At 45.0% G+C, this 24903-nt stretch overlaps 2 protein-coding genes across 4 annotated transcripts in view; one reads left to right on the plus strand and one right to left on the minus strand.

Annotated features, from left to right (window-relative positions):
* The window catches only part of PI4KA (phosphatidylinositol 4-kinase alpha), a 72603-nt gene that overhangs the window by 24801 nt on the left and 22899 nt on the right, over positions 1-24903 (minus strand). For both annotated transcript variants that reach the window (XM_081966835.1, XM_081966834.1), the window contains exons 20-30: positions 13438-13546; positions 11645-11781; positions 8699-8832; positions 7782-7864; positions 7090-7160; positions 5562-5686; positions 4418-4499; positions 3311-3394; positions 2519-2608; positions 1438-1557; positions 41-133 (exon numbers count right to left, since the gene is read on the minus strand). In XM_081966835.1, coding sequence (XP_081822961.1) covers positions 41-133; positions 1438-1557; positions 2519-2608; positions 3311-3394; positions 4418-4499; positions 5562-5686; positions 7090-7160; positions 7782-7864; positions 8699-8832; positions 11645-11781; positions 13438-13546 — 1128 coding nt within the window. The remainder of the gene's footprint in view (positions 1-40; positions 134-1437; positions 1558-2518; positions 2609-3310; positions 3395-4417; positions 4500-5561; positions 5687-7089; positions 7161-7781; positions 7865-8698; positions 8833-11644; positions 11782-13437; positions 13547-24903) is intronic.
* SERPIND1 (serpin family D member 1) lies at positions 14790-22759 on the plus strand. 2 transcript variants are annotated; one of them, XM_081966265.1, is made up of 5 exons: positions 14790-14934; positions 17470-18375; positions 19472-19745; positions 20444-20588; positions 21933-22759. In XM_081966265.1, exons 2-5 carry the CDS (start codon positions 17493-17495, stop codon positions 22122-22124), a joined length of 1494 nt encoding a protein of 497 aa, XP_081822391.1. In that variant the 5' UTR covers positions 14790-14934; positions 17470-17492; the 3' UTR covers positions 22125-22759. The 2 variants fall into 2 exon arrangements, with proteins under 2 accessions (XP_081822391.1, XP_081822392.1); XM_081966266.1 differs by lacking the exon at positions 14790-14934 and adding an exon at positions 15124-15144.

Below are 24903 nucleotides of genomic sequence, written 5' to 3' on the forward strand. Positions count from 1 at the left end.
GACAGATGATAGGGGGGAACTTGACGGCTCTTCTACTCACTTCTCCAGCGTAGCGATTGCGCAGGTTCAGGGAAGCCATGAAGTTGGAGTAATCTTTCTTCACGCAGGTGGGCCTTTCGGTTAATTGAGTGGCCTGCAAGCAAGACACCACGTCGTATTTCGCATTTTTGAGAACAGAGGGAGAACTTGGGATGCTTTGGGGGGAAATCAGAAACGGATGGGACTGTTCTGACCGAGGCTTCCCAAGAGCCTGAAGCCAACTCCTGGTCCCGACAAAAACCCCTTTTATGAATTGACTGTGAATTCTGCTCATTCACACCCAGCCAAGTCTTTCCAGGGAGGATTTACAGTCACAGACCTTCTCTGGCTTGGAGAGCTGCCAGGCCAATATCTGCAGAACTTGGCAAGGAGTCTCGGAGAGTCACAAACCAATGAAGCGAACTCATGGTCTCCTGCAAACTCCACTCCCCTTTCGCTCCTCTTTTATTTCCTCTAGGAAGGGCCATTCATCGTCCACTTGTGGCCTTACTCGCAAGTTGACCCCTGTTCTTTAGCTGCTCCCTTTGTCTGGCAGCTCTGCGCATGCGCACAAAGGGAACAGGCTCCAGCTGTTCCTCTGCCTCACTGATCTCTGACTCCAAAGGCAGCTGATAACTGTCAGACGGCTCTGGCCCCCTCTCTGCCTCCGACACAGAGCCCTCATCAGAGCCTTCCCCAGACTCCAGGACTGGCCCAGGTCCCTCCCCAACTGTCCATATCTGCTGCTAGCTCTGCTGGCCGCTGACGGGCCACAACAGGTACTTTGGATTTGTAAACTAAATCCTGGTGTCCCCCGTCCCCCCCGGGCATCGTTACCCTGCTCTTTTGACGAAAGAGAAGGGCAGAGTGGCTAAGAAAATGTTTGAACACCTGGAAGCTCAGATTTTGCCTATTGGGTATCATTTTGTAGACTTCTCTCCGAGCTTGGTGGTTTTTCTTTAAGACGTTTCATGACCGAACTAGGTCACATCATCAGGGCTACTGGGTATGGCTTTTTCCCAGAAAGGAGAAATTTAGGGTTGTTTTTTCCCCCCTACCAAAACTCTTGGTTTCCTCCTACCCAGGAAAGAAGCACAAACCCGCCAACCCTGGCAAGGTAAGCCACTATATAAAAACAGCAAGCAAACCCCCACATACTCTTGCACTGGTAATGTTACCTGGTTAGGTTATGAAACGTCTGCAAGAAAACAACCAAGCTCAGAGAGCACCAAGCACCCCCACAGTTCTCCTCCTCTCCCCTCCCTCCCTTCTAATACTGATGATGTTCCCCAAATGGGTCATGAAACGTCTGTAAGAAAAGAGCGAGCTGTATACCTGCAAACAGGGGCTGTGCCCAAGCCACTCCTGCAGAAGTGGGGGTTGAAAAACAGGACAATGGCCACAGTGAAGAGAACTTACCCCTAGGGTTGTGTTTTGCTTGTTGTAGCCTGCGAAGTGGAGAATGCTCTCGGTTGCCATGGCCAGCCCTGTATGCTGTGACAGGCCCGACACCCAGTTTTGGTGTTTGTTCAAATATTCCTGAAAAAAAGGGGAGTTAAGAGCTGCAGTTACACCTAAAGTATTGCATCCAGTTTTGGTCACCACACTACAATAAATACGTATGTTGAGACTCTGGAAAAGAGTGCAGAGAAGAGCAACCAAGATGATTAGGGGACTGGAGGATAAAACATACGACGAACGGTTGCAGGAACCGGACATGGATAGTCTAGTGAAGAGAAGGACCAGGGGAGACAGGATAGCAGCCTTCCAATATTTGAGGGGCTGCCACAGAGAGGAAGGGGGTGAAGCTATTTTCTCAAAGCACACGAAGGCCAGACAAGGAACGATGGATGGAGAGATTCAACCTGGAAATAAGGAGGAATTTTCTGACAGTGAGAACAATCAACCCATGGAACAGAAGTTGCCTTCAGAAATTGTGGGAGCTTCATCCCTGGAAGCTTTCAAGAAGAGACTGGACTTCCATCTGTCAGAAAGGGTGAAGGGTCTCCTGCTTGGGCGGGAGGGCTGGACTAGATGACCTACAAGGTACCTTCCAACTCTGTTAATCTGAATCTATCTAAAATGGTCAAAGGCCTGGAGGCTAAAACATACGATGAACGGTTGCAGGAACCGGACATGGATAGTCTAGTGAAGAGAAGGACCAGGGGAGACAGGATAGCAGCCTTCCAATATTTGAGGGGCTGCCACAGAGAGGAAGAGGTCAAGCTATTTTCCAAAGCCCCTGAAGGCCAGACAAGGAATAATGGATGGAAACTGACCAAGGAGAAATAAGGAGAAATTTTCTGACAGTGAGAACCATCAATCCATTAAGCAGAAGTTGCCTTCGGAAATTGTGGGAGCTTCATCACTTTGTGTGTTTGTGTGTATGTGTGTTGTTGTTGTTGTTGTTGCTTTGCTCTGCAGATTTCCCCTGGCCGGATTCCCAGATTTCCAAGATACAATGCAATCCGAGAGAGAACAGGGATGTGGAAGATTTTACCTGCAGGTGAGATTTTGTGACCGTCGGTGCCCATTTCATGGCTTCTTGGAGGATCATGCCGCACCGGGCGGCAAAATCTTTAACAATGCTCTAGAGAAGGAAATAAAGAGTAAAGTCACCTAGTGATGCATTGCAGGTGCTTGATGGCAGAAGTATAATAAAGCAAATATTCCATCGGACACATGCGCCTTCGTTTTTGAGAGTCACTTGGCGACTCACGGGGCAAATTCACCCAGGGCGTTGAGTCATGCCGGCCACATGACCACGGAGACGTCTTCGGACAGCGCTGGCTCTTCAGCTTTAAAACGGAGATGAGCACCACCCCCTAGAGTCGGGAACGACTAGCACACATGTGCGAGGGGAACCTTTACATTTACCTTTAAAAAACTCACCCTCTTTATTTTAATGAAGCAAACCATGGCTGAAGACCAGTGGTGAAATTCAAAAATTTTCCCTGATGGTTCGGTGGGTGTGGCTTGGTGGTCATGTGACCAGGTGGGTGTGGCTTGGTGGTCATGTGACCATGTGGGCATGGTTGCACGACTGAACCATGCACAATATAAAAGCAGCTGGACTTCACACAAAATGTCCCCTGCAACAAGCAGGAACCTCACAGACAATCGGGCACAGCCGATTGTTGCACAGCTGATCATTGGGATTTTTAAAAAAACTTTTGACAGCATTTTTTAGTACGGGTTCGGGCGAAATCGGCCCAAACAGATAGCATTTTACCCCTGCTTAAGACTATGGGCGAACCCAGTCAAACATGTCCAAAATTAGCGTCCTTTTTACCTCTCTCGCTTCATAGGTATCGGGGACAGTAATTCTATACGGGGCATCTGGAATGTCATAATATGGTTGGTCCTTATGGATGTCCTAAAAGAGAAAGGAAACAGACACTCTAGTGCAACATGATTCCAAAATGATTACTAAGAAAAAAACCAATTTCCTAATTCAGGAATAGGGATGCCCGCACAAATCAGGTTTCTTTTTAAAAACATATTTATACATTTTTCTTTAACATATATAAGTGTTTAGTAAACAGTGTGTTGTCTGGGTCATTTTACATATACATCATAATTCTTGTTGTTAGTTGCGAAGTCATGTCTGGCCCATTGTGACCCCATGGACAATGTTCCTCCAGGCCTTCCTGTCCTCTCCCATCCTCTGGAGTCCATTGAAGCTCACACCGACTGCTTCGGTGACTCCATCCAGCCCACCTCCTTCTCTGCCATCCCCTTCTTCTTTTGCCCTCCATCGTTCCCAGCATGAGGCTCTTCTCCAGGGAGTCCTTCTTCCTTCTCCTTAGGTGGCCAAAGTCTTTGAGTTTCCTCTTCAGGATCTGACCATCTAAAGAGCAGTCTAGGTTGATCTCCTCTAGGACTGACCGGTTGGATCGCCTTACAGTCCAAGGGACTCGCAGGATATAACAATAGTAATAGTCTTTACTTGTGTATAATAGTATTCTTCCAACTTTTAATTTCTACCTCTATTATCTAACCATTGATAAAACAAATCCCAAGTTTAAAAAAATATTCTGTGTCTTCTTTGTCCTTTGTCTTTAATGTTAACCTATCCATTTCTGCCCAATTAATATTTTTATAATTATATTTTCATCTGTAGGGGTTTCCTCATTTTTCCAATGTTGTGCAAATACAATTCTCATTGCTGTCAAAACATGTAGTATTAGACATATGTTCCCTTTGTCATATTTCAGGTTTCTTGTTAGGTGAAGTGACCATGCCATCATTACAAAAAAAAACCTCTTTAAGCTTTTTAATTCATGATAGGAGAGCTGCAGGCCGCCAATTTCACTCACACAACAAGCAAATAGCCACTTTTTAAAAACAAAGCCAGCTGCGGTTTTATTTTGCTGGTGATCGGTGGAGAAGCACTTACTGCGCTGAGAGAGAGGGAGAGCGTCTGCAGGATATCTAGCATAGTCTTCAGAACCGTCCCACTCCAAAGTAAATGTGGGAATCTTGAAAAGGAGAAACCAAAAGTTAGGAGTCTGTACCAAAACCTATGCACCTAGGAGTCAACAGGGCCTAGCCATTCATTCGCAGCTGATTGACTAGTTTAAATCTTAGTCCAACTTTTAAAAAATCGAGGCATTTCTTGATGGTGAACTAAGGAAGGATTGGATGCTGAATTTGTTGAATCTGTCTGTCTGTCTCTCTACCTATCTATCATCCATCCATTCATCTATCTACCTATCATTCATCCACCCACCCACCCACCCACCTATCATCCATCCATCCATCTACCCACCCATCATCCATTCATCAATCCATCCACCTACTCACCTATCCATCCATCCATCCATCCATCCATCCATCCATCCATCCATCCATCCATCCATCCAGACATCTACCTACCTATCATCCATCCATCCACCTATCTATCATCTATCCATCCATCTACCTATCATCCACCCATCCATCATCCATCCACCTATCATCTATCCATCCATCTTCCTATCATCCATCCATCCATCATCCATCCATCCACTTATCTATCATCTATCCATCCATCTACCCATCATCCACCCACCTATCATCCATCCATCCACCCACCCATCTACCTATCATCCATCCATCCATCCATCCATCCATCCACCCATCCACCTACCTGCTTACCTACCTACCTATCATTCATATCTATCTATCATCTATCTATCTATCTATCTATCTATCTATCTATCTATCTATCTATCTATCTATCTATCTATCATCTATCTATCTATCTATCTATCTATCATCTATCTATCATCTATCTATCATCTATCTATCTATCTATCTATCTATCTATCATCTATCTATCTATCTGTCTGTCTGTCTGTCTAATCTATCATCTATCTATCATCTATCTATCATCTATCTATCTATCTATCTATCTATCTATCTATCTATCTATCTATCTATCTATCTATCATCTATCTATCTATCTATCATCTACCTACCTACCTACCTACCTACCTACCTACCTACCTACCTACCTACCTACCTACCTATCCTGTGTAATCTACATGCAATGTACTTACTTATCAACAAGACCCGACAGGTATTTATCGGCCACTCGTCTTATTCGTTTATGAATGTGGTTAAAGTTGACCAGCAAGAACTTGGCATGTCTTTCCAGCTCTTCTTCGTTTTCTTTCGTTTTGGCCTAAACATCAAAAGAAGAACCGTGAAAGTCGCTTGTTAGGGTTTGGGCATTATTTGTTTTTGATCAACACATCCAAGGTTTATTCATTTCTTGAGCAAACACATAGAGCCTCCAATCTTTTGCGCAGGGGCCATGCTAATCTCCTCTGTATCCTTCCAATTTTAGTACAGGTGCTGCTGAAGCGAGCCTACACATACACTTTACGAGTGGTTAGAGATAAGAGGTGGAAATTAGATGAAGAAAGATGATTGCCATGTATGAATTAAATATAAAGACGGCTCATAATTAGAAATATGCTCATATAATTAACAGAATTACAAACAAGCTGATACAAAGGGAAATCTAGTTAAAATTATTCAGTGACACTATTATTATCCTTGTTAGCATAGCTTCATATTAATATTTCTTTTTGTTCTTTCTTGGTTTCTTTGTAAATGATATGCCCTGACAATACACTGCATTCAAAATGTTTATGAATAAAAAGGAAGAAGAAAAAAATGAGCATCCACTCTTTGGATGGACGACTGGGTGGGCGTGGCTAAGTGGTCACATGACTGGGTGGGCATGGCCAACTCGATGTCACTCACATCGAGGGGCGACTCGCCAGCCTCTACTCACCCCTCCCCTCCCAGCCATTCCTTGCCTGCCCACCCAGGGTCCTTAAGGTCCCAACCGGAAGCAGCTGCTGGAGCTAAGCAGCCACTATGAGAAAAGAGTTGGCAAAACAGCTCAGTTCAAATTGGATCTGGCTGAGGAGGAGGCTCAGCAGAAGCACCTCACAGAGGACTAGGAGCATAGGCTTTCCAAGCAGAGGGAAGACCTGCGCGAGTGCAAGGCCAGGTACCGGCGCCTGGAGGCTCAGCGGGCTGAGATGGTCAGCCAATTCCAAGCCATGATGCAGTCCCACTGGAACGAGGCCTTCCTGCCTTCGCCCACACCTGTCGGAATTTCTTCCCCCCTCGAACCCACACAAAAAGCCTCCAAAAGAGGAGACTCTCTGCAGCAACACAAGCGTCCATTGTGTGTATCTGGCCCAGAGGGCATATTTTGAGGACTCCTGATTTAATGCAATATAAAAAATGCAAATAATTTTTTCTGCGGACCAGCGAAATTTTCTCGCGGACTACCAGGGGTCCACGGATAGCTGGCTTAGAGAGGGTTGTAAAGCATTGTGAAGCGGTATATAAGTCTAAGTCTTAGACTCTAATTTCTAGCGCTATCTCTTTTTTAAAAAACCTGCCACGCAACAGCTCCACCGTTATGTCTAAGCAGGGGTGGAGAAATTAATTTGAAGTGTCAGAGGTCTGTTAAATCTAGTACTAAAGAGATGCTGGCAAATGCACCGGATGGCTCATTTGAGCAAAAGGACAACCATAACGTACATTCTCGTTTGACAAACTTACTTTGTCTGCCATCATGCTAAGGAAAGCTTCAAAGACCTTATCTGCGACGGCTATCACACACTGCATCATACCTGAAAGAGAGGAAGCAGCGATGTGTTGGAGAAAAATGAAAAAAAAAATGAAATCAAAGGACGGAGGCAGCTGAAAATTGTGCCCAGCAGCGAACATCTCCCATAAGTTGTAGGGAAAAAACCCACCACTCATGTACTGTATTTTTCAGAGTATAAGACGCTCCGAAGTATAAGACGCGCCTAGATTTTGGGGAGGAAAACAAGGGGAAAATATCTGCCTCTGCCTCCCAGCAATTTGCCTCCTTGCAACAAACAGTACAGACAATATACACTGTTTGTGGTGTTATATTTCAGACTATACTTGTACAGATGCTGTTAAAATTGATGTGGCTTCCTGGGAGTATAGTTATTCTCTGCTATTTAAAAGAATGTAGTTTTCTTATGTATAAGAAAAGATGGCATTTGATTTCGTTGTACGAGGTGCAATGGCAATAAAGTACTACTGTTATTAAATTACTATTAAATTAAATTTAATAGTAATTTAATAATTAAATTAAATTATTAAACAATAATGCCACAAAAATCACACCACAAGATAGTTTGGAATTGTGTCTTTATTGCGCAAGAGTTTGACACAGGGGCCCACCTGATTGAAGGACAGTGGAATTGGAGTAGCCTTACCTGACTTGTCTTTCTGGATAGCTTTATCCTCAAAGTAATAAAACATCACTTGGAAACGATCTGGGTCTGTTGAACGTAGGACCCTAGCAGACCGGAAATCGGGAGTTAATCTCACCAAGATATACTTGAAAAAGAATTTTTATAAATTTGTCTGTCTGTCTGTCTGTGTCTGTCCGTCCGTCCATCCATCCATCCATCCATCCATCCATCCATCCATCCATATATACCTATATATTCATTCATATCTGTCTCTGTCTGTCTATCTGTCCAGATCTACCTATATATTCATCCCTATCATCTATCTATCTATCTATCCATCCATCCATCCATCCATCCATCCATCCATCCATCCATCCATCTACCTATATATTCATTCATATCTGTCCGTCCATCCATCCATCCATCTATCCATATCTTCCTATATATTCATCCTTGTCTGTCTGTCTGTCTATCTGTCTATCTACCCATCCATCCATGTCTACCTATATATTCATTCATATCTGTCTCTGTCTGTCTATCTGTCCATATCTACCTATATATTCATCCATCTCTCTCTCTCTCTATTTTCTATCTATCTATCTATCTATCTATCTATCTATCTATCTATCTATCTATCTATCTATCTATCATCTATCTATCTATCTATCTATCTATCATCTATCTATCTATCTATCTATCTATCTATCTATCTATCTATCATCTATCTATCATCCATCCATCTCTCTCTCTCTCCCCCCCCCCTATCTCTTAGGAGTAACAACCCTGTTACTAACTTAACAGCTGCTGTGATTCACTTAACAACCCGAGGAAAGAAAGGTTGTAAAATGAGGCAAAACTCACTGAACTGTCTTGCTTAGCAATGGAAGTTTTGGCCTCAATTGCGATTGCCACCCAGGAGGCAGCGTTTCAAGAAATACCTCATGCATTCTAGGCGATATACGGAAAGCAGGTAGGTAGACATGGCGAAATCCAATTTATTGATCAGGGCTGACACTTCAGGAGGCGGATCCAGAAGGTTTATGATGGTGCTCCTCAATTCATTCAGCTCAGCCTAAAGAATAGAGAATGGAATGGGATTCTTGATTGGCCAAGTGTGATTGGACACACAAGGAATTTGTCTTTGGTGCAGATCCTCTCAATGCAGTAATGGCATCCTCTTATTTCACGACCGGTTCGGTCGTGGGAGTGTGCATGCTTGCGCGCTTGTTTTGCTGGTGTGCGGCATGTCTGGCCATGTGCACAACCTTCTGCGCATGTGCAGAAGGCCCGTGATGATGTCTGGGAGGGTGGGCGGAGCCTGAACAGGTGCGAACCAGCAAAATACCACATCTGCCTCAATGTACATAAAAGACAAGATACATTCGTCACGAATCATAAGGTACAACACTTAATGATAGTCCTAGGGTACAAATAAGCAAACAAATTATATTAGGAAACAATCAATATAAATTGTGAGGTTAGTAAATAGTTTGACAGTGTTGAGGGAATTATTTGTTTAGCAGAGTGATGGCATTCGGGAAAAAACTGTCCTTGTGTCCAGTTGTTCTGGTGTGCAGTGCCCTATAGCGTCGTTTTGAGGGTAGGAGTTGGAACAATTTATGTCCAGGATGCGAGGGGTCTGTAGATATATATATATATATATATCCCTTTATTTATTTATCAGTACAAATACAACACAAATATAAAAGGCAACATTAAAAATAAAAATATGGTTTTCTGCCTGCATGGTCTTCTGTGATGAAGCCGAAGGACAGAAAGAGGGAGTGTGACCTTCCTCCCATATGTAAGCATACCAGGGGTTGTAACACAAATATATATATATATATATATATAATGAAATTTAGGAATAAAAAAAAAAAGAAACAAGCAACTTGTTGGAGTGGCTGTTTGTGGCCAGAGGTCATCTATTAGCCAGATTCTTGACAAGCACAAGACCCTCGCCATCTACCCACTAGCGAGCCGCCCCACAGTTACCCCGAGGTAAAGATAAATTTGACTAACGAATACATGAAAAGAAAGAAGTAAACTCCATGGAGCACAAATATGGTGCTGGCTGAGAAGCGGGGTTGAATCGCCGCTGCAGGAAGGCATCGCTTCTCTCTTTCAAACAATGAGGGTTGGAGGAGAGGAACATCAAAGCATTTGGTGACCCAAGGACGGGACTCAAAATATTTGAAAAGCAGATTTCCCAGAGAGAAGATAAACACGGGAAGTGGAAGGCTTGGAAGTGGTGAGGAGCAAGAATGCTGATGCTGGGTAATGCAACTCAACACAGGTCAGGATACAGGCTGTTAATCAAAAGGAAGAATCTCCCTGGAAGGTTGAGCCTATCAGCACCAGCCCTGGAGCTCTCATTGTAATTTCTTTCTTTCTTTTTCTCTTTTTCTTTCTTTCTTCTTCCTTTCTTTGCTTCTACCTACCATATCTATCTATCCATCCATCCATCCATCCATCCATCCATCCATCCATCCATCCATATCTATCATCTATATCTATCATCCATTCATCCATCCAATCCATATCATCTGCCTGCCTGCCTACCATATCCATCTCTCTCTCATCTCTTCTCTCTCATCTATATCTATCATCTGTCCATCCATCCAATCCATCCATAAAATCTCTGTCTGTCTATTTAACATCTGTAACTATCATCTATATATCTGTCTATCATCTACACTATATTGCTAAAAGGTCTTCGCTCACCTGTCTTTACTCGCATAGGAACTTACTATAAGTGACATCCCATTCCTAATCCATAGGGTTCAATATGATGTCGGTCCACCCTTTGCAGCTATAACAGCTTCAACTCTTCTGGAAAGGCTGTCCACAAGGTTGAGGAGGTTGTTGATGGGAATTTTTGATCATTCTTCCAGAAGAGCATGTGTGAGGTCACACACTGATGTTGGACGGGTTTACGTGGCCTACCACTTCGTGGCTGAGTTGCTGTCATTCCCAAACACTTCCACCTTCTTATACTACAGCTGATAGTTGACTGTAGGATATTTAGGAGCGAGGAAATGTCACGACTGGATTTGTTGCCCAGGTGGCATCCGATCACAGTTCCAACCTGGACTTCATTGAGCTCCTGAGAGCGACCCATTCTTTCGCCAATGTTTGTCAAAACAGTCCGCATGCCTAGGGACTTGATTTTATACCCCTGTGGCCATGGAAGTGATTGGAACACCTGATCCTGATTATTTGGATGGGTGAGCGAATACTTTTGGCAATATAGTGTATATTTACCTATCGGTCTATGTCTATGTCTCTGCCTGCCTGCTTATCTATTATCTATCTCAGTCTGTCTGTGTGTCAGTCTGTCTGTCTTTCTGCCTGCCTACCTAATCAATCTCTCTCTCTCTCTCATCTATCTAACCTCTCTCTCATCTATTCATGTCATCTATTCTATCTATCTATCATCTATCTATCTATCTATCTATCATCTATCTATCATCTATCTATCATCTATCTATCTATCTATCTATCTATCTATCATCTATCTATCTATCTATCATCTATCTATCTATCTATCTATCTATCATCTATCTATCTATCTATCATCTATCTATCTATCTATCTATCTATCTATCTATCTATCATCTATCTATCTATCTATCTATCTATCTATCTATCTATCTATCTATCTATCTATCTATCTATCTATCTATCTTACCTATTCATCTGTCATCTATTATTTCTCTCTCTCTCTCTCTCTCTCATCTATCTATCTCATCTATTTGTCTGTTTGTCTGTCTGTCTATCTGAGTTTCCCTCCACAGTTATGTTTCTATCAGGGGTTTGTGATCGCGTGTGCTGCACACTGTCCCCTGGACAAGCAAAGGGGCAAAGGAGGAAAAGAGACTTACCGATGTGACGGTGTCATTTTTCATGGCAGAGTTATACTGAAGGACAGAGCGGAGGGGCTCTTTGGTCGGGAAAGTCAGGAGTGGGGACTTGGTGGCGATCTCACAAACCCCCTCGTACCACTCTTCGGGCCAAAGACCTGAAGTGACATTGGGAGGAAAGAATTAAAAGCAAAAGAAGGGTAAATATTATTTCTGGACCGGCTCAGGAGGCCTCTAGGTCACCCGGAGCTATTTCGATCAACACTCTGGATTCCACCGGAGTCTAATAAAGCTCGTGTTAAACGGCTAGGAACAAGCCCCCATCAAGCCATGCTGTCTTGCCTAGGTTTCTTTCTAAACAAACCACTGATTCCTAACGTAACAAAAACAACCAGCTCTCAAATGACTTGGAGCAGAAGATTTTGTTCTCACCTAGGCTTCTCAAAATCCTGAAGCAGACTCCTTGTCCCGACAAACCCCCCTTTTTTTATTAAACTAATGTGAATTCCTCTCTTCACATCCAGCAAAGTCCCGGCAAAAAGTCTTTCAAAGGTGAGTTTACAACCACAGACCTTATCAGGCTTGGAGAGCTGCCAGGCCGATATCTTCCAAACGCAACGGCTGTACAAGAAAATACTTGGCAAGGAGTCTCTGAGAGTCACAAACAAATCTTCACACTAATGAAGCGAGCTAATTGTCTCCTGCAAACTCCACTCCCCTTTCCCACCACTTTATTCCCTATAGGAGAGGCCATTCACTGTCCACCTGTGGTAGTGAGTAAAGGCACTTGTTCCTTAGCTGCTCCCTTCGTCTGGCAACTCTGTGCATGTGCACACTGGGAACAGGTTCCAGCTGTTCTTCTGCCTCACTGATGTCTGACTCTGAAGGCAGCTGAGAACTGGCATACGGCCCTGGCCCCATCTCTGCCTCCATCACAGAGCCCACATCAGAGCCTTCCCCAGACTCCAGGACTGGCCCATCTTCCTCCTCAACCTCCTCACTGTCCGAATCTGCTGCCAGCTCTGCTGGCCACTGGCAGTCCACAACACCATCTGTGTTAAAACTGAACTCAACAGATGGGGAGGGAAACACCACCACCTAACTCCACCACTACCTAACACCAATACAGGTCCTTTCAGCAGTTCCAAGAAGTTTCCACACCCATTTGCACCGTCCAGATGACCTTCAGGGCACAGATAAGCCTCCAAATGGCCTCAATGACTCTCCGGAAGAGCGCTAACGACCGGAGGACTGCAAAGGAATATACATTCTTCCCTCTTGCACCAGAACCGAAGAAGCTTCTCGGATGAGAAGCAAAACTTTTCAACAACAACAAAAAAAAAAACCCTAAGAAAGTCGTCCAGTTGCCATTCAAAAAAAGCACCCTTCTAATATATAAAAAAGAAATTAGAATGTGCAGAAATGGATAGATTAACATTCAAAATTAAGGAGATGGAAGAAACCAAATAATGTTTAACATGGGATTGGCCACAACAGATTTCTTAATCTGGTCCCAAGGCGTTTCAGATCTAAGAAAAAAAATGCTCCCTTTTTTGGGGGGGGTGGGGGGGTGGGGTTGTTCCTTCGGACTTAGGTCTTATTTCCCAGCATTAATTATTGTACTGCAATATTTGCAATAACATACAATTACAACTGAGCCAACATGTTGGCTGAGTTCTCTCTGTACAGTTGCGTTCAAAACCGATGAAGTTCTTTTAAATATGACGCAAGGCAGTTAGCCCATCAATTTTCTTCTGCTCCCAGTCAAGTTGTCTCTCTCTTCATGCAGGCTCAGATAAAAAGTCCAGTCTTACCTGAACCCTCCACAGCAAAACCCATCAGCACCGAATACAGCCAGAAGTCGCGGAAGAGTTTCTGCAATCGTGGTTTGGCTTCCTTGATTGGCGGCAAACGTCTGGTGAGCTAGCAACGAAATAACAGGTTTTAAATGTCTGTTTACCAGAGGGGAACAAACCAAACTTCGCTAGTTACCAAAACAAATGGATTAATGCACTGATTTTTTTTTTTCATCCTACCCATCTTGGCTTCTACAGTTTAAGGGAATAAAATCACCTCCAAATTCAGTTATGTCAGCCTAACAATGATTGTGGTCCAGCTAAAAACGTATTGTATCATCCAAGAAGTTTCTTCCCAACTTCTTCTTCAAGGTCTATGGAGATTCCCCATCATCCAGATCATGGTTGTCCCAAAGGGGCTTTTTTCAGGAGGCAACTGGACTTTCTGGTTTTTTTTTCTTTTGAAGACCTTTCACTTCTTATTTATTTGTTTATTATTTATTTCTTAGATTTTTAGACCGCCCCCTCTCCCAACAAGGGACTCTCATCCAGAAAGCTTCTTCAGCTCTGACTGGATGATGGGGAATGGAAGGGTCATCTGCATCCTTTCAGAGGGTCGTTGAGGCCACTTGGAGGTTTGTCTGAGGGTCACCTGAGTGGGGCAAATGGTTCCTGTAGTCTGCATTTTTTCTTCTTCTGGAAATCCATTCCTACTCCCACACCATTCCAAGGGGGTTCGTCCCAAATTGTGTAGCTAAAAGTCTGCAAAGTGAAAAGTCTTCCAAAGAAAAAAGACGAAAGTCCAGTTGTCTCCTGAAAAAGCACCATACAGATTAACTGAGTTGGAAAGGGATCTTGTAGGTCATCTAGTCCAACCCTCCACCCAAGCAGGAGATCCTACACCATTTCTGACAGAGGGCAGTCCAGTCTCTTCTTGAAAGCTTCCAGTGATGAAGCTCCCACAACTTCTGAAGGCAACTTGTGTTCCATGGATTGACTGTTCTCATTTGATCTTGGTATCTACCATGACAAATGATATGAATTTTTTGTTTTAGGCTCAACTGTTTCAAAAGATCTTTTTCTGCCCTGCTCTACAGAGTCTCTGACAGAAAACCACTTGAAGAAACTAGAAGCCTATATATATACACCGAAATGTTGCCAAGACAATCTCAATCTTACACGGGACAAGACCCGAATACAACAAGACCAGCATACCTACACCCGTGAAAATCTACGAAAACACACACACACACACATATTTGAATACACAATGTGGAAGATAGAAACCTTTTCTTTGCTTTTATCTGTAGAAGAACCATGTATTTTAAAAAAAAAGAATATAACCAGAAACAAAGCAAGAAATCAACTTTCAGAAACAGCACCCATCAGGAATTTTAGCTGACAGGGTGAGTGATTGATTTACAGCGTGTTTGCTTTAGCAAGCACCCAGCGGCATCAAAGTTCAGCCTGAAATATTTTCATCTGCCTGTCTTGCAAAAGCCGTCAACAGAAGAGGTAAGGAATATTAAATCACCTTTTTTTGGGGGGGGAGGTAGATTAAAAATAAATAAATAAGCTCAGGTATTTTTTTAGGGTGAAACTGAGACAGATGAATTCAACGGCCGCCACTCCAGGCAGCTGTTTTGTCGTTAAATCTGATCATACTGTTGCCATGAACAATCGGCGAAGGTGGAATTCAACCGCTGGATTTTACTTATTATTTGGGTATGGATATGTCTAGTTTAATGAAGAGAAGGACTAGGGGAGACATGATAGCAGTGTTCCAATAAAGGGTTGCCCCAAAGAAGAGGGAGTCAAACTATTCTCCAAAGCCCCTGAACACAGGACAAGAAACAATGAGTGGAAACTAATCAAGGAGAGAAGCAATTTAGGAGAATTGCTAAAGTTAGAACAAATAATCAGTGCCTCCAGAAGTTGTGAATGCTGCAACACTGGAAGTTTTTAAGAAGTTGTTGGGTAACCATTTGACTGAGGTGGTGTAGGGTTTCCTGCCTAAGCAGGGGGTTGGACTAGAAGACCTCCAAGATCCCTCACAACTCTGATTTCTATTCTATTTTGATGCTACGCTGCTGCTCAGCATAGCTCCGTGGGGGAAAATACAATGAAAACTAAGGTTTGTTTGTGGTCGTTGGGTTGCAGGAGAAAAATGTGTGAAGAGAAGACATTTAAATGGGTTTCCTCTAGCAGTACCGGTGGCAAATCGGTTTGCACAGCAGAGAGTAAGAAGAGGTTGTTTGATGAATGAAGGTGAATCTACGTGTCTTCAGAATAACGTTGCAGGGTCCAATCTGGGTCGGTCAGAATTTTTTTAAAAAACCTTTGCGCAGGAGACAGAGGAGAAGAATTATTCGGTTGAGGTTGAGGTGCTGTAGTCAGACGTAGGCTAAGAGAAATGATCTATATTTTTGAGATTGATAGGTCAGGAAAAAGGAGCGTTATGAGAGAGCGAAAGATGGGCTTCCAAGCTTTCGGACTCGTACCGGAGCCCATCCTCGGGGAACTTCTGTCTAGCAGAGTGTGTGTTGTCCTGTGTGCGGCTACTACGATTGTTGGACGAGAAGGCACAGAAACCTTTGTCAATCACTTCCCTGGCTGTTTTTGTGCCTGCTCGTCCGACAATCTTAGTACTGATTATTATTACCCAGTTTGGTAATGAAAGGTTTGCAAGAAAACAAGCAAGCTCAGAGACAACCAAGGGATCCCGCAGGGCAGGACAATGTCTTTCTCAAATACGTTCTGGCTCAGTTCTGTGGCGGGAATCCACTATCTATCTGACGAACTTTGTGCAATGCAAACCACACACACTTCGCCCAGTGTGTGTCTGGGAAGTCTGTTACATTCACCCACTCTTGAATATATGTGACTCCAAGTGTCCACTACTGCAATTAGTCTTTAGAGATTCTCCGTCATTCAGGTGCTTTTTTCAGGAGGCAACTGGACTTCCTTGTTGTTTTTTTCTTTCACTTCTCATCCAAGAAGCTTCTTCAGCTCTGACTGGATGATGGGGAATGGAAGGGTTTATATTCCTTGCAGATACAGAGATCTGCATCCTTTTGGAGGGTCGTTGAGGGCACTTGGAGGCTTGTCTGTGTCCTCAGGGTCAACCCGAGTGGTGCAAATGGTTCCTGTAGAGTGCAATTTTTTTTCTTCTGGAAATCCATTCCTACTCCCACACCATTTAAAGGGGATGCGTCCCAAATGGTGTAGCTAAAAGTCTGTAAAGTGAAAAGTCTTCCAAAGAAAAAAGACGAAAGTCCAGTTGTCTCCTGAAAAAAGCACCTATGCAACAGCCATTGTTATACAGATTAACAGAGTTGGAAGGGATCTTGTAGGTCATCTAGTCCAACCCCCCCCCCGCCCAAGTAGACCCTATACCATTTCTGACAGATGGCAGTCCAATCTCTTTTTGAAAGCTTCCAGTAGTGATGAAGCTCCCACAACTTCTGTTCCATGGGTTGATTGTTCTCACTGTCAGAAAATTCCTCCTGATGTCCAGGTTGAATCTCTCCTTGGTAAGTTTCCATCCATTCTTCCTTGTCTGGCCTTCAGGTGCCTTGGAGAATAGCTTGACCCCCTCCTCTCTGTTGCAACCCCTCAAACATTGGAAGGATGCTATCCTGTCTCCCGTGGTCCTTCTCTTCATTAGACTAGCCATGCCCGGTTCCTGCAACCGTTCATCATATGTTTGAGCCCCCAGTCCCCTCATCATCTTGGTTGCTCTTCTCTGCCCTCTTTCTAGAGTCTCAACATCTTTTTTACAGTGTGGTAACCAAAACTGGATGCAGTACTCTAGGCATGGTCTTACTAGGGCTTTATAGAGTGGGATTAGTACCTCTCTTGATCTTGATTGTATCCCTCTGTTAATGCCACTTAGGATTGCATTGGCTTTTTTGGGCTGCCGCCGCGTACTGTTTACAATTCGTTGATGCAAACATCCCAACCGTATCTAGCGGAATTCATTCTTTAGAACCCAAATTGTATTTTTCATACCGTAATTGTGTAAAAACCTGTGCCAATCCTTTTGTCTAGACCCTGTTTCCAGCTCGAATAAGATGAAGTTCTTCTGGGGCTCAGCGGTCTTCTCGCTCGCCATCTCCTTGGTCTGGGGTGGCATCAAGGACCTTCAAGGGCACTTTGACCAGGTGGGCGAGGAGACCCAGCCCCTCCAGCCTCATGGCCTTCTCAGGAACGAATCCCTTCGGGGGACAAACCTGTCCCCCGAATTCCACCAAGAAAACACCGTGACCAACGACTTGAGCATGGAAGACGAGGAGGAGGAGGAGGACTACCTGGATTTCGACAAGATCTTAAGCGAAGACGACGACTACAGCGATATCATCGACAGCATGCCGGAAACAATTTCTTACGTTGACCACGGAAACGTGCTGACCCTCTTCCGTGGGAAGACCAGAATCCAACGTCTCAACATCCTGAACGCCTATTTCGGCTTCGACCTCTACCGAATCCTTCGGGACCATGTCAACTCTTCCGATAATATCTTCCTGGCTCCGGTTGGCATCTCCACCGCCATGGCCATGGTTTCGTTGGGACTGAGAGGACCAACGCGGGGGGAAGTCTTGGACGCTCTCGGTTTCGAAGACTTCGTGAATGCCAGTTCCACGTACGACTACCTGACGATTCACAACCTCTTCCACAAACTCACGCACCGGCTCTTCCGGAGGAGTTTTGGCTACACCCTCCGGTCGGTCAACGACCTCTACGTCCAAAGGCAGTTTTCCATCCTGAGTGAGTTCAAGGACAATATGAAAAAATACTATTTTGCCGAGGCTCAGCTGGCCGACTTCTCCGACCCAACCTTCATCAAGAACGCTAATGAGCGAATCCTAAAGCTCACTAAAGGCTTAATTAAAGACGCGCTTGTTAACGTGCATCCCGACACGCTGGTGATGATCCTCAACTGCTTGTACTTCAAAGGTAAGGCAAGAAATAAAAAGACAGAATAATAATAGGAGTGGAAGGGACCTGGGAGGTCTTCTAGTCCAATCCTCCCTACCTATTGCAGATCTCACTGGAGGGTAAAACATTTGGGGCTCAATTATGGTCATTAAGTTGGGGACTACTTGTAAAATTTAAGTGATACAGCTAAATGCGGTCAGGCGTGGGAAAAGAATTACAAACTCTTGCTTTCATTGTTGTTACACATGATCTTAGCCAAAAGGCCCAAATATAATTTTATCATATTTTGCCTACGTCTTGAATTATTGTACCTTATCCCAATTTCATTTTAGGCTGCATTTTATTCCAATTTCATTTTAAATCGTATTTTATTCCAATTTCATTTTAAATCGTATTTTATTCCAATTTCATTTTAAATCGTATTTTATTCCAATTTCATTTTAAATCGTATTTTATTCCAATTTCATTTTAAATCGTATTTTATTCCAATTTCGTTTTAAATCGTATTTTATTCCAATTCCATTTTAAATGAGCTTTTATCAAATTTTAGTAATTTGTTTTTGGGACTCTGCACTTTGATATGACCCAAGGGCTAATCTTCTATATAACTTATAAAAATGGCTGTCTCTGTGTGTGTGTGTTTGTGTGTTCCAGCATAACTCTGGCACGCCTCGAGCAATTTCAACCACACTTGGTACACAGATGACTTACTCTCTGGAAACAAATACTGTGGGGGGTAAGACACCCCTAACACCTCTCAGGGTGTATGTTCTGTTAAGATACAGCTTATTGTGCCTTAAAACGGCTTCTACTGTACTGCCATAAAATGGCTTCTACCGTACTGCCGTAAAATGGCTTCTACCGTACAGCACAGTGGAATTGCCCTGGTAATTGCTTCACAGTCCTCCACAAGGGGGCTCCCACTTTCCTTGACGCTTCTGGGGGCCCAGAAGCATCAAGGGTTTTCTGTTTCTGTTACAGAAACAATCTGTAACTAATTTAATTGCTGCCGAAATCAGGGCTTTTTCCTGTCTAAATACAGGATTAGGATAAATAAATATCTGGGCAACGCTGGGTTATCAGTTGCTCAATAAATAAAGATTGTTGTTACCAGGGACCTGGGAAAACAAGTTTCCCGTGGAGGCGACCCACAAACAGACCTTCCGGTTGAACGAGAAAGAGACGGTGAAGGTACCTATGATGAAGATCAAAGCCAGCTTCTTGGCCACCGAAGACAACGAGCTGGACTGCAGAGTGTTGCAGCTGCCCTACGTGGGGAATATCAGCATGTTGATTGTGCTGCCCTATAAGCTGTCCGGCTTGAAGGCCCTGGAGAACCAACTTAGCCCCCAGGTGGTGGAGCGATGGCAGAAGAGCATGACCAATAGGTATCCTATGGCCACGGAAATCCTACACGGCGGCCTAAGTATCTCTTGCACTCTCCGATTCGGGTCTCAAACGGTGATTATGGTCTGGGGGGGTTAAGGCGCCAGGCTAGAAAGCAAGAGGCTGGGAGTTCTAGTCCTGCCTTAGGTGTGGAAACCGGGCGAGGGACGTTGTGCCAATCAAAAGGGGATGGTGAGTTCTAGTCCCGGCTTAAGCAGGAAAGCCAGCTGGGTGATTTTTGGGCCCATCACCAGGAGACTGGGAGTTCTAGTTCCACCTTAGGTGGGAAAGCCAGCTGGTTGACCTTTGGGCCCATGAAAAGGAGACTGGGAGTTCTAGTTCCACCTTAGGCAGGAAAGTCAATTGGGGAACTTTCGGGCCAATCACCAGGAGACTGGGACTTCTAGTTTTACCTTAGGCAGTAAAGCCAGCTGGATGAGTTTTGGGCGTGGAAACTGGGCGAGGGACGTTGTGCCAATCAAAAGGGGATGGTGAGTTCTAGTTCCACCTTAGGCAGGAAAGCCAGCTGGGTGACTTTTGGGCCAATCACCAGGAGACTGAGACTTCTAGTTCCCCCTTAGGTGGGAAAGTCAATTGGGGCACTTTCAGGCCAATCACCAGGAGACTGGCGCTAAGCAAACGATCCATAAAAGAACAGACTTGAATCAGTTCATGTTTTAACTTCTCATTCTCCCTCTAGGACCCGCGAAGTCGTGATGCCCAGATTTAAGCTGGAGAAGAGCTACGACTTGATCCAAACTCTGCAAGCCATGGGGATCGTGGAGCTGTTCACCCCGGGGGGCAACTACTCCGGCATCTCAGAGGAAAAGATCACCATCAATAAGGTCATCCAACGTTGGCACCAATGAAAACTCCAGATATTTTTTTTAAAAAACTTTTGCGCAGGAGACGGAGGAGGAGAATTATTCGGTTGAGGTTGAGGTGCTGTAGTCAGACGTAGGCTAAGAGAAATGTTCTCTATTTTTGAGATTGATGGGTCAGGAAAAAGGAGCGTTATCAGCGAGCGAAAGATGGGCGCAGAGAAAAGGGAGAGGGCATAAAAGAGAAAATGTAGATGGGCAGGAAAAAAAAAGATGTAATAATAGGCGTGTTAGAAAGTTATTGGCCACTTCAGTAATCAGGTGCATGGTTGAACTACAGCACCTTAGATAGAACATCTATTAATTTACCTACTTATTTGATTTTTAGGCCAGCTTTATTACTTTACAAATACCCGAAGGCAGCAAACATACATTGTACTGCTGCCTCCTCCTTTTTCCCCCACAACAACCTTGTGAGGTGGGTTGAGATGAGAGAGAGAGAGAGAGGGATTGGCCCAAAGTCACCTATCTGGCTTTCATGCCTAAAACGGGACTAGAACTCCCAGTCTCCTGGTGATTGGCCCAAAGTCACCCAGTTGGTGGGATGAGAACTAAGGATCTTTTGATGATTGGCCCAAAGTCACCCAGCCGATTTCCATGGCTAAGGCGGGACTAGAACTCCCAGTCTCCTGGTGATTGGCCCAAAGTCATCCAAAGCACTTTCATGCCTAAGGCAGGACTCCTAAGGCAGGACTAGAACTCCCAGTCTCCTGGTGATTGGCCCAAAGCCATCCAAAGCACTTTGATGCCTAAGGCGGGACTAGAACTCCCAGTCTACTGGTAATTGGCCCAAAGTCACCCAGCTGACTTTCATGCCTGAGACTAGAACTCCCAGTCTCCTGGTGATTGGCCCAAAGTCACCCAGCTGACTTTCATGCCTGAGACTAGAACTCCCAGTCTCCTGGTGATTGGCCCAAAGTCACCCAGCTGACTTTCATGCCTGAGACTAGAACTCCCAGTCTCCTGGTGATTGGCCCAAAGTCACGCAGCCGGCTTCCATGCCTGAGACTAGAACTCCCAGTCTCCTGGTAATTGGCCCAAAGTCACCCAGCTGACTTTCATGCCTGAGACTAGAACTCCCAGTCTCCTGGTGATTGGCCCAAAGTCACCCAGCTGACTTTCATGCCTGAGACTAGAACTCCCAGTCTCCTGGTGATTGGCCCAAAGTCACGCAGCCGGCTTCCATGCCTGTGGCAGGTCTAGAACTCCCAGGCTCCTGGTTTCCAGGTCAGCACCTTCGCCGCCTTCTCAAACCTTATTGTGCTTCTTTTGTCTTACTTCTCAATTATTTCATCTTCCTTTTGACAGTTCAATCATCAAGGGACCATCACGGTGAATGAGGAAGGGACCGAGGCTGCCTCCGTGACCACCGTGGGGTTTATGCCCCTTTCAGCTCAGATCCGCTTCGTCGTCGATCACCCATTCCTCTTTCTGATCTACGAACACCGCACCAGCTGCCTGCTCTTCTTGGGCAGAGTTGCCAACCCCAGCAAGCACTAAGGGGGAGAATCCGTGGGGACAACGGCATGTCGAAAACTTTTAGATTGATTTACACGATTACTGGTTTTTATAGGCAGAGGGAGAGCTCGGGTGAATCATTGCACAGCTTTCCCACCCCCACCCTCCCCCAAAGCTGGTACGGGTAGTCCTCGACTTAAAATCCCAATTGAGCCCAACATGGCCGTTGCTCAGCGAAACGTTTGTTAAGTGAGCTTTGCCCCGTTGTGCGACTCTTCTTGCCGCAGCTGCGGTGGTGAAAATGAGGAACATGGTTGTTAAGTCAATCTGGCTTCCCCGTGGATTTGGCTCGGTCAGAAGGTCGCTAAAGGGGGTCGTTTGCCACCGTCCTAAATAGGAACCAGCAGCCAAGCATCTGAATTTTGATCATGCGGCCACAGAGATGCTGCAATGGTCATAATAAGTGTGAAAAAGCAGCCAGGAGTCGCTTTTTTCCAGCGTTGTTGTCACTTTGAACAGTCACTAAATGAATAGCTGTTAAGTGGAGGATTACCTGTATCTTCCAGATGTGTTAAGGTGGTCAGCGCCAAAACAGCGGCCTCAACACATCTGGCAAATGCCCTAATGGGGGAAGCTCGCTAAGGATTGTGCAACGTTGCCTAAATAAAAATATTACAGCAGAGAATGATTACGTGAGAATTTGTACACGTCGCTGTTGCCCTAATGCCGTGATGGTGAATTTATGCCACAAGTGGCACCCGGAGCCTTCTCTATGGGCATGCAAGCCGTTGCCCCAGCCCAGCGCGCCTGCGCAGGGGGAGGGACACATAGGCAGGGGTCGCGCATGCATGCACTGGGAGTGTACGGAGCATGAGGCGGGAGGAGTGCATGGGCCGTTTTCCCAGTTGCAATGGATGGCTGTGAAAGTTGGACCATAAGGAAGGCTGAGCACCAAAGAATGGAGGCCTTTGAACTCCTGGCAAATAGATGGGGAAGAAATGGAGGTAGTGACTGATTTTATTTTCCTGGGTTCCAAGGTCACCGCAGATGGGGACGGCAGCCAAGGAATCAAAAGGCGCTTGCTCCTGGGGAGGAGAGCTATGGCAAATCTAGACAGTGTGTATAGTCAAGGCTTATGGTTTTCCCAGTTGCAATGGATGGTTGTGACGGTTGGACCATAAGGAAGGCTGAATGCTAAAGAATGGAGGCCTTTGAACTCTGGTGCTGGAGAAGACTCCTGCGAGTCCCTTGGACTGCAAGGCGATCCAACCGATCAGTCCTAGAGGAGATAAACTCCAACTGCTCTTTAGAAGGCCAGATCCTGAAGAGGAAACTCAAAGACTTTGGCCACCTAAGGAGAAGGAAGGACTCCCTGGAGAAGAGCCTCATACTGGGAACGATGGAGGGCAAAAGAAGGGGACGACAGAGAAGGAGGTGGCTGGATGGAGTCACTGAAGCAGTAGGCTTGAGCTTAAATGGACTCCAGAGGATGGTAGAGGACAGGAAGGCCTGGAGGAACGTTGTCCATGGGGTCACAATGGGTTGGACACAACTTCACAACTAAGAACAAACATTTTATGGCCTGCTGGAATCTTATTCCCCCCACAATCCTCAATTTCCTCTCTCTTTATAAATGCTTACTCGTTGACCCATGGCTGTTAATATGCTCAGCTGTAGGCAGAGATATTCCTGTATATCAAAATTGTCCTTTTAACCCGTCGTGAAGCGCTGCTACCACCAAGGTTTAAAAAAGAAGGTCCAAAAGAAAATACACAGGCAATCCCAACCGAGAACTCACAATCATCACAAATTTTGCAAGGAAGCTAAATATTTGCTTTACAAACCCTTAAGGTAACCATTAACTTCTGTCAATACTCGGGATTGTATTTGCTGAGTGACAAGCAGTGGAGGGAGGGGGGGGGAGAAAAAAATCAGATTAGAGCCTGTCTGATCAAACACCAGTGACTTTGAAGAACAGGTGGTCCTCAAGTTACGACCGCAACTGAGCTCAGAATTGATGCTGCTGAGTGAGAAATTGGTTAAGTCAGTTTTGGCCCATTTAACGACTTTCCTTGCCGCGTACTAACGGTTACGTTAGTCACATGGTTGTTAAGTGAATCTGGATGCCCCCTTGGTCGCAAAAGGGGATCGCGTGACCCAGGGACGCTGCAACCATCATAAATACGAATCGGCTGCCAAGCCTCTGAATTCTGATTACGTGACCATGGGGTTATAAGGGTGAAAGAAACGCTCCTAAGCCACTTTTTCCCAGTGATGTTGTAACTTTGAACAGACACTAAGTGAACTGTGGCAAGTTGAGGACTACCTGTAATGTGGTTGGAAGCCCTGGGGGTAAAATCAAGTCCTCAAGTGGGAGGGAAGACGCTCTCGTGGGGCCCTGGAAAAAGGCTTTAATTTCTTGGAGCCAAAACACCACCAAATTAAGAATAAAGAAATATGTCTGCCTCTCATTGGAAGAAAACCAACAAGGGGGGGGGGGGGGAAACGGAGCTTCTTGTAGAAATGGTCCATCAGAGTCGCAAGTCGGGGAATATCTCTAGGGCTTCACATTAGAATCAGAATAGAGCTGGAAGGGACCCTGGAGGTCTTCTAGTCCAGCCCCCTCCTCAAGCAGGAGACCCTATCTCCATGACGGCGAACCCATGGCATGCGTGCCAGAGGTGGCACACAGGAGCATTCTCAGCTGATCTTCCCGGGTGCCAGAATGCCACTAAACAGCTCGAAAAATGGCCCCAAAACAGGGCATTTTCCAGGCTGTTTTCAGGCCAAAAAAACCAACCTGAAAATGGCCCAAAACCAG

The sequence above is a fragment of the Natrix helvetica genome, assembly GCF_964273705.1.
Source record: "Natrix helvetica genome assembly, chromosome: 14".
NCBI lineage: Eukaryota > Metazoa > Chordata > Lepidosauria > Squamata > Natricidae > Natrix > Natrix helvetica.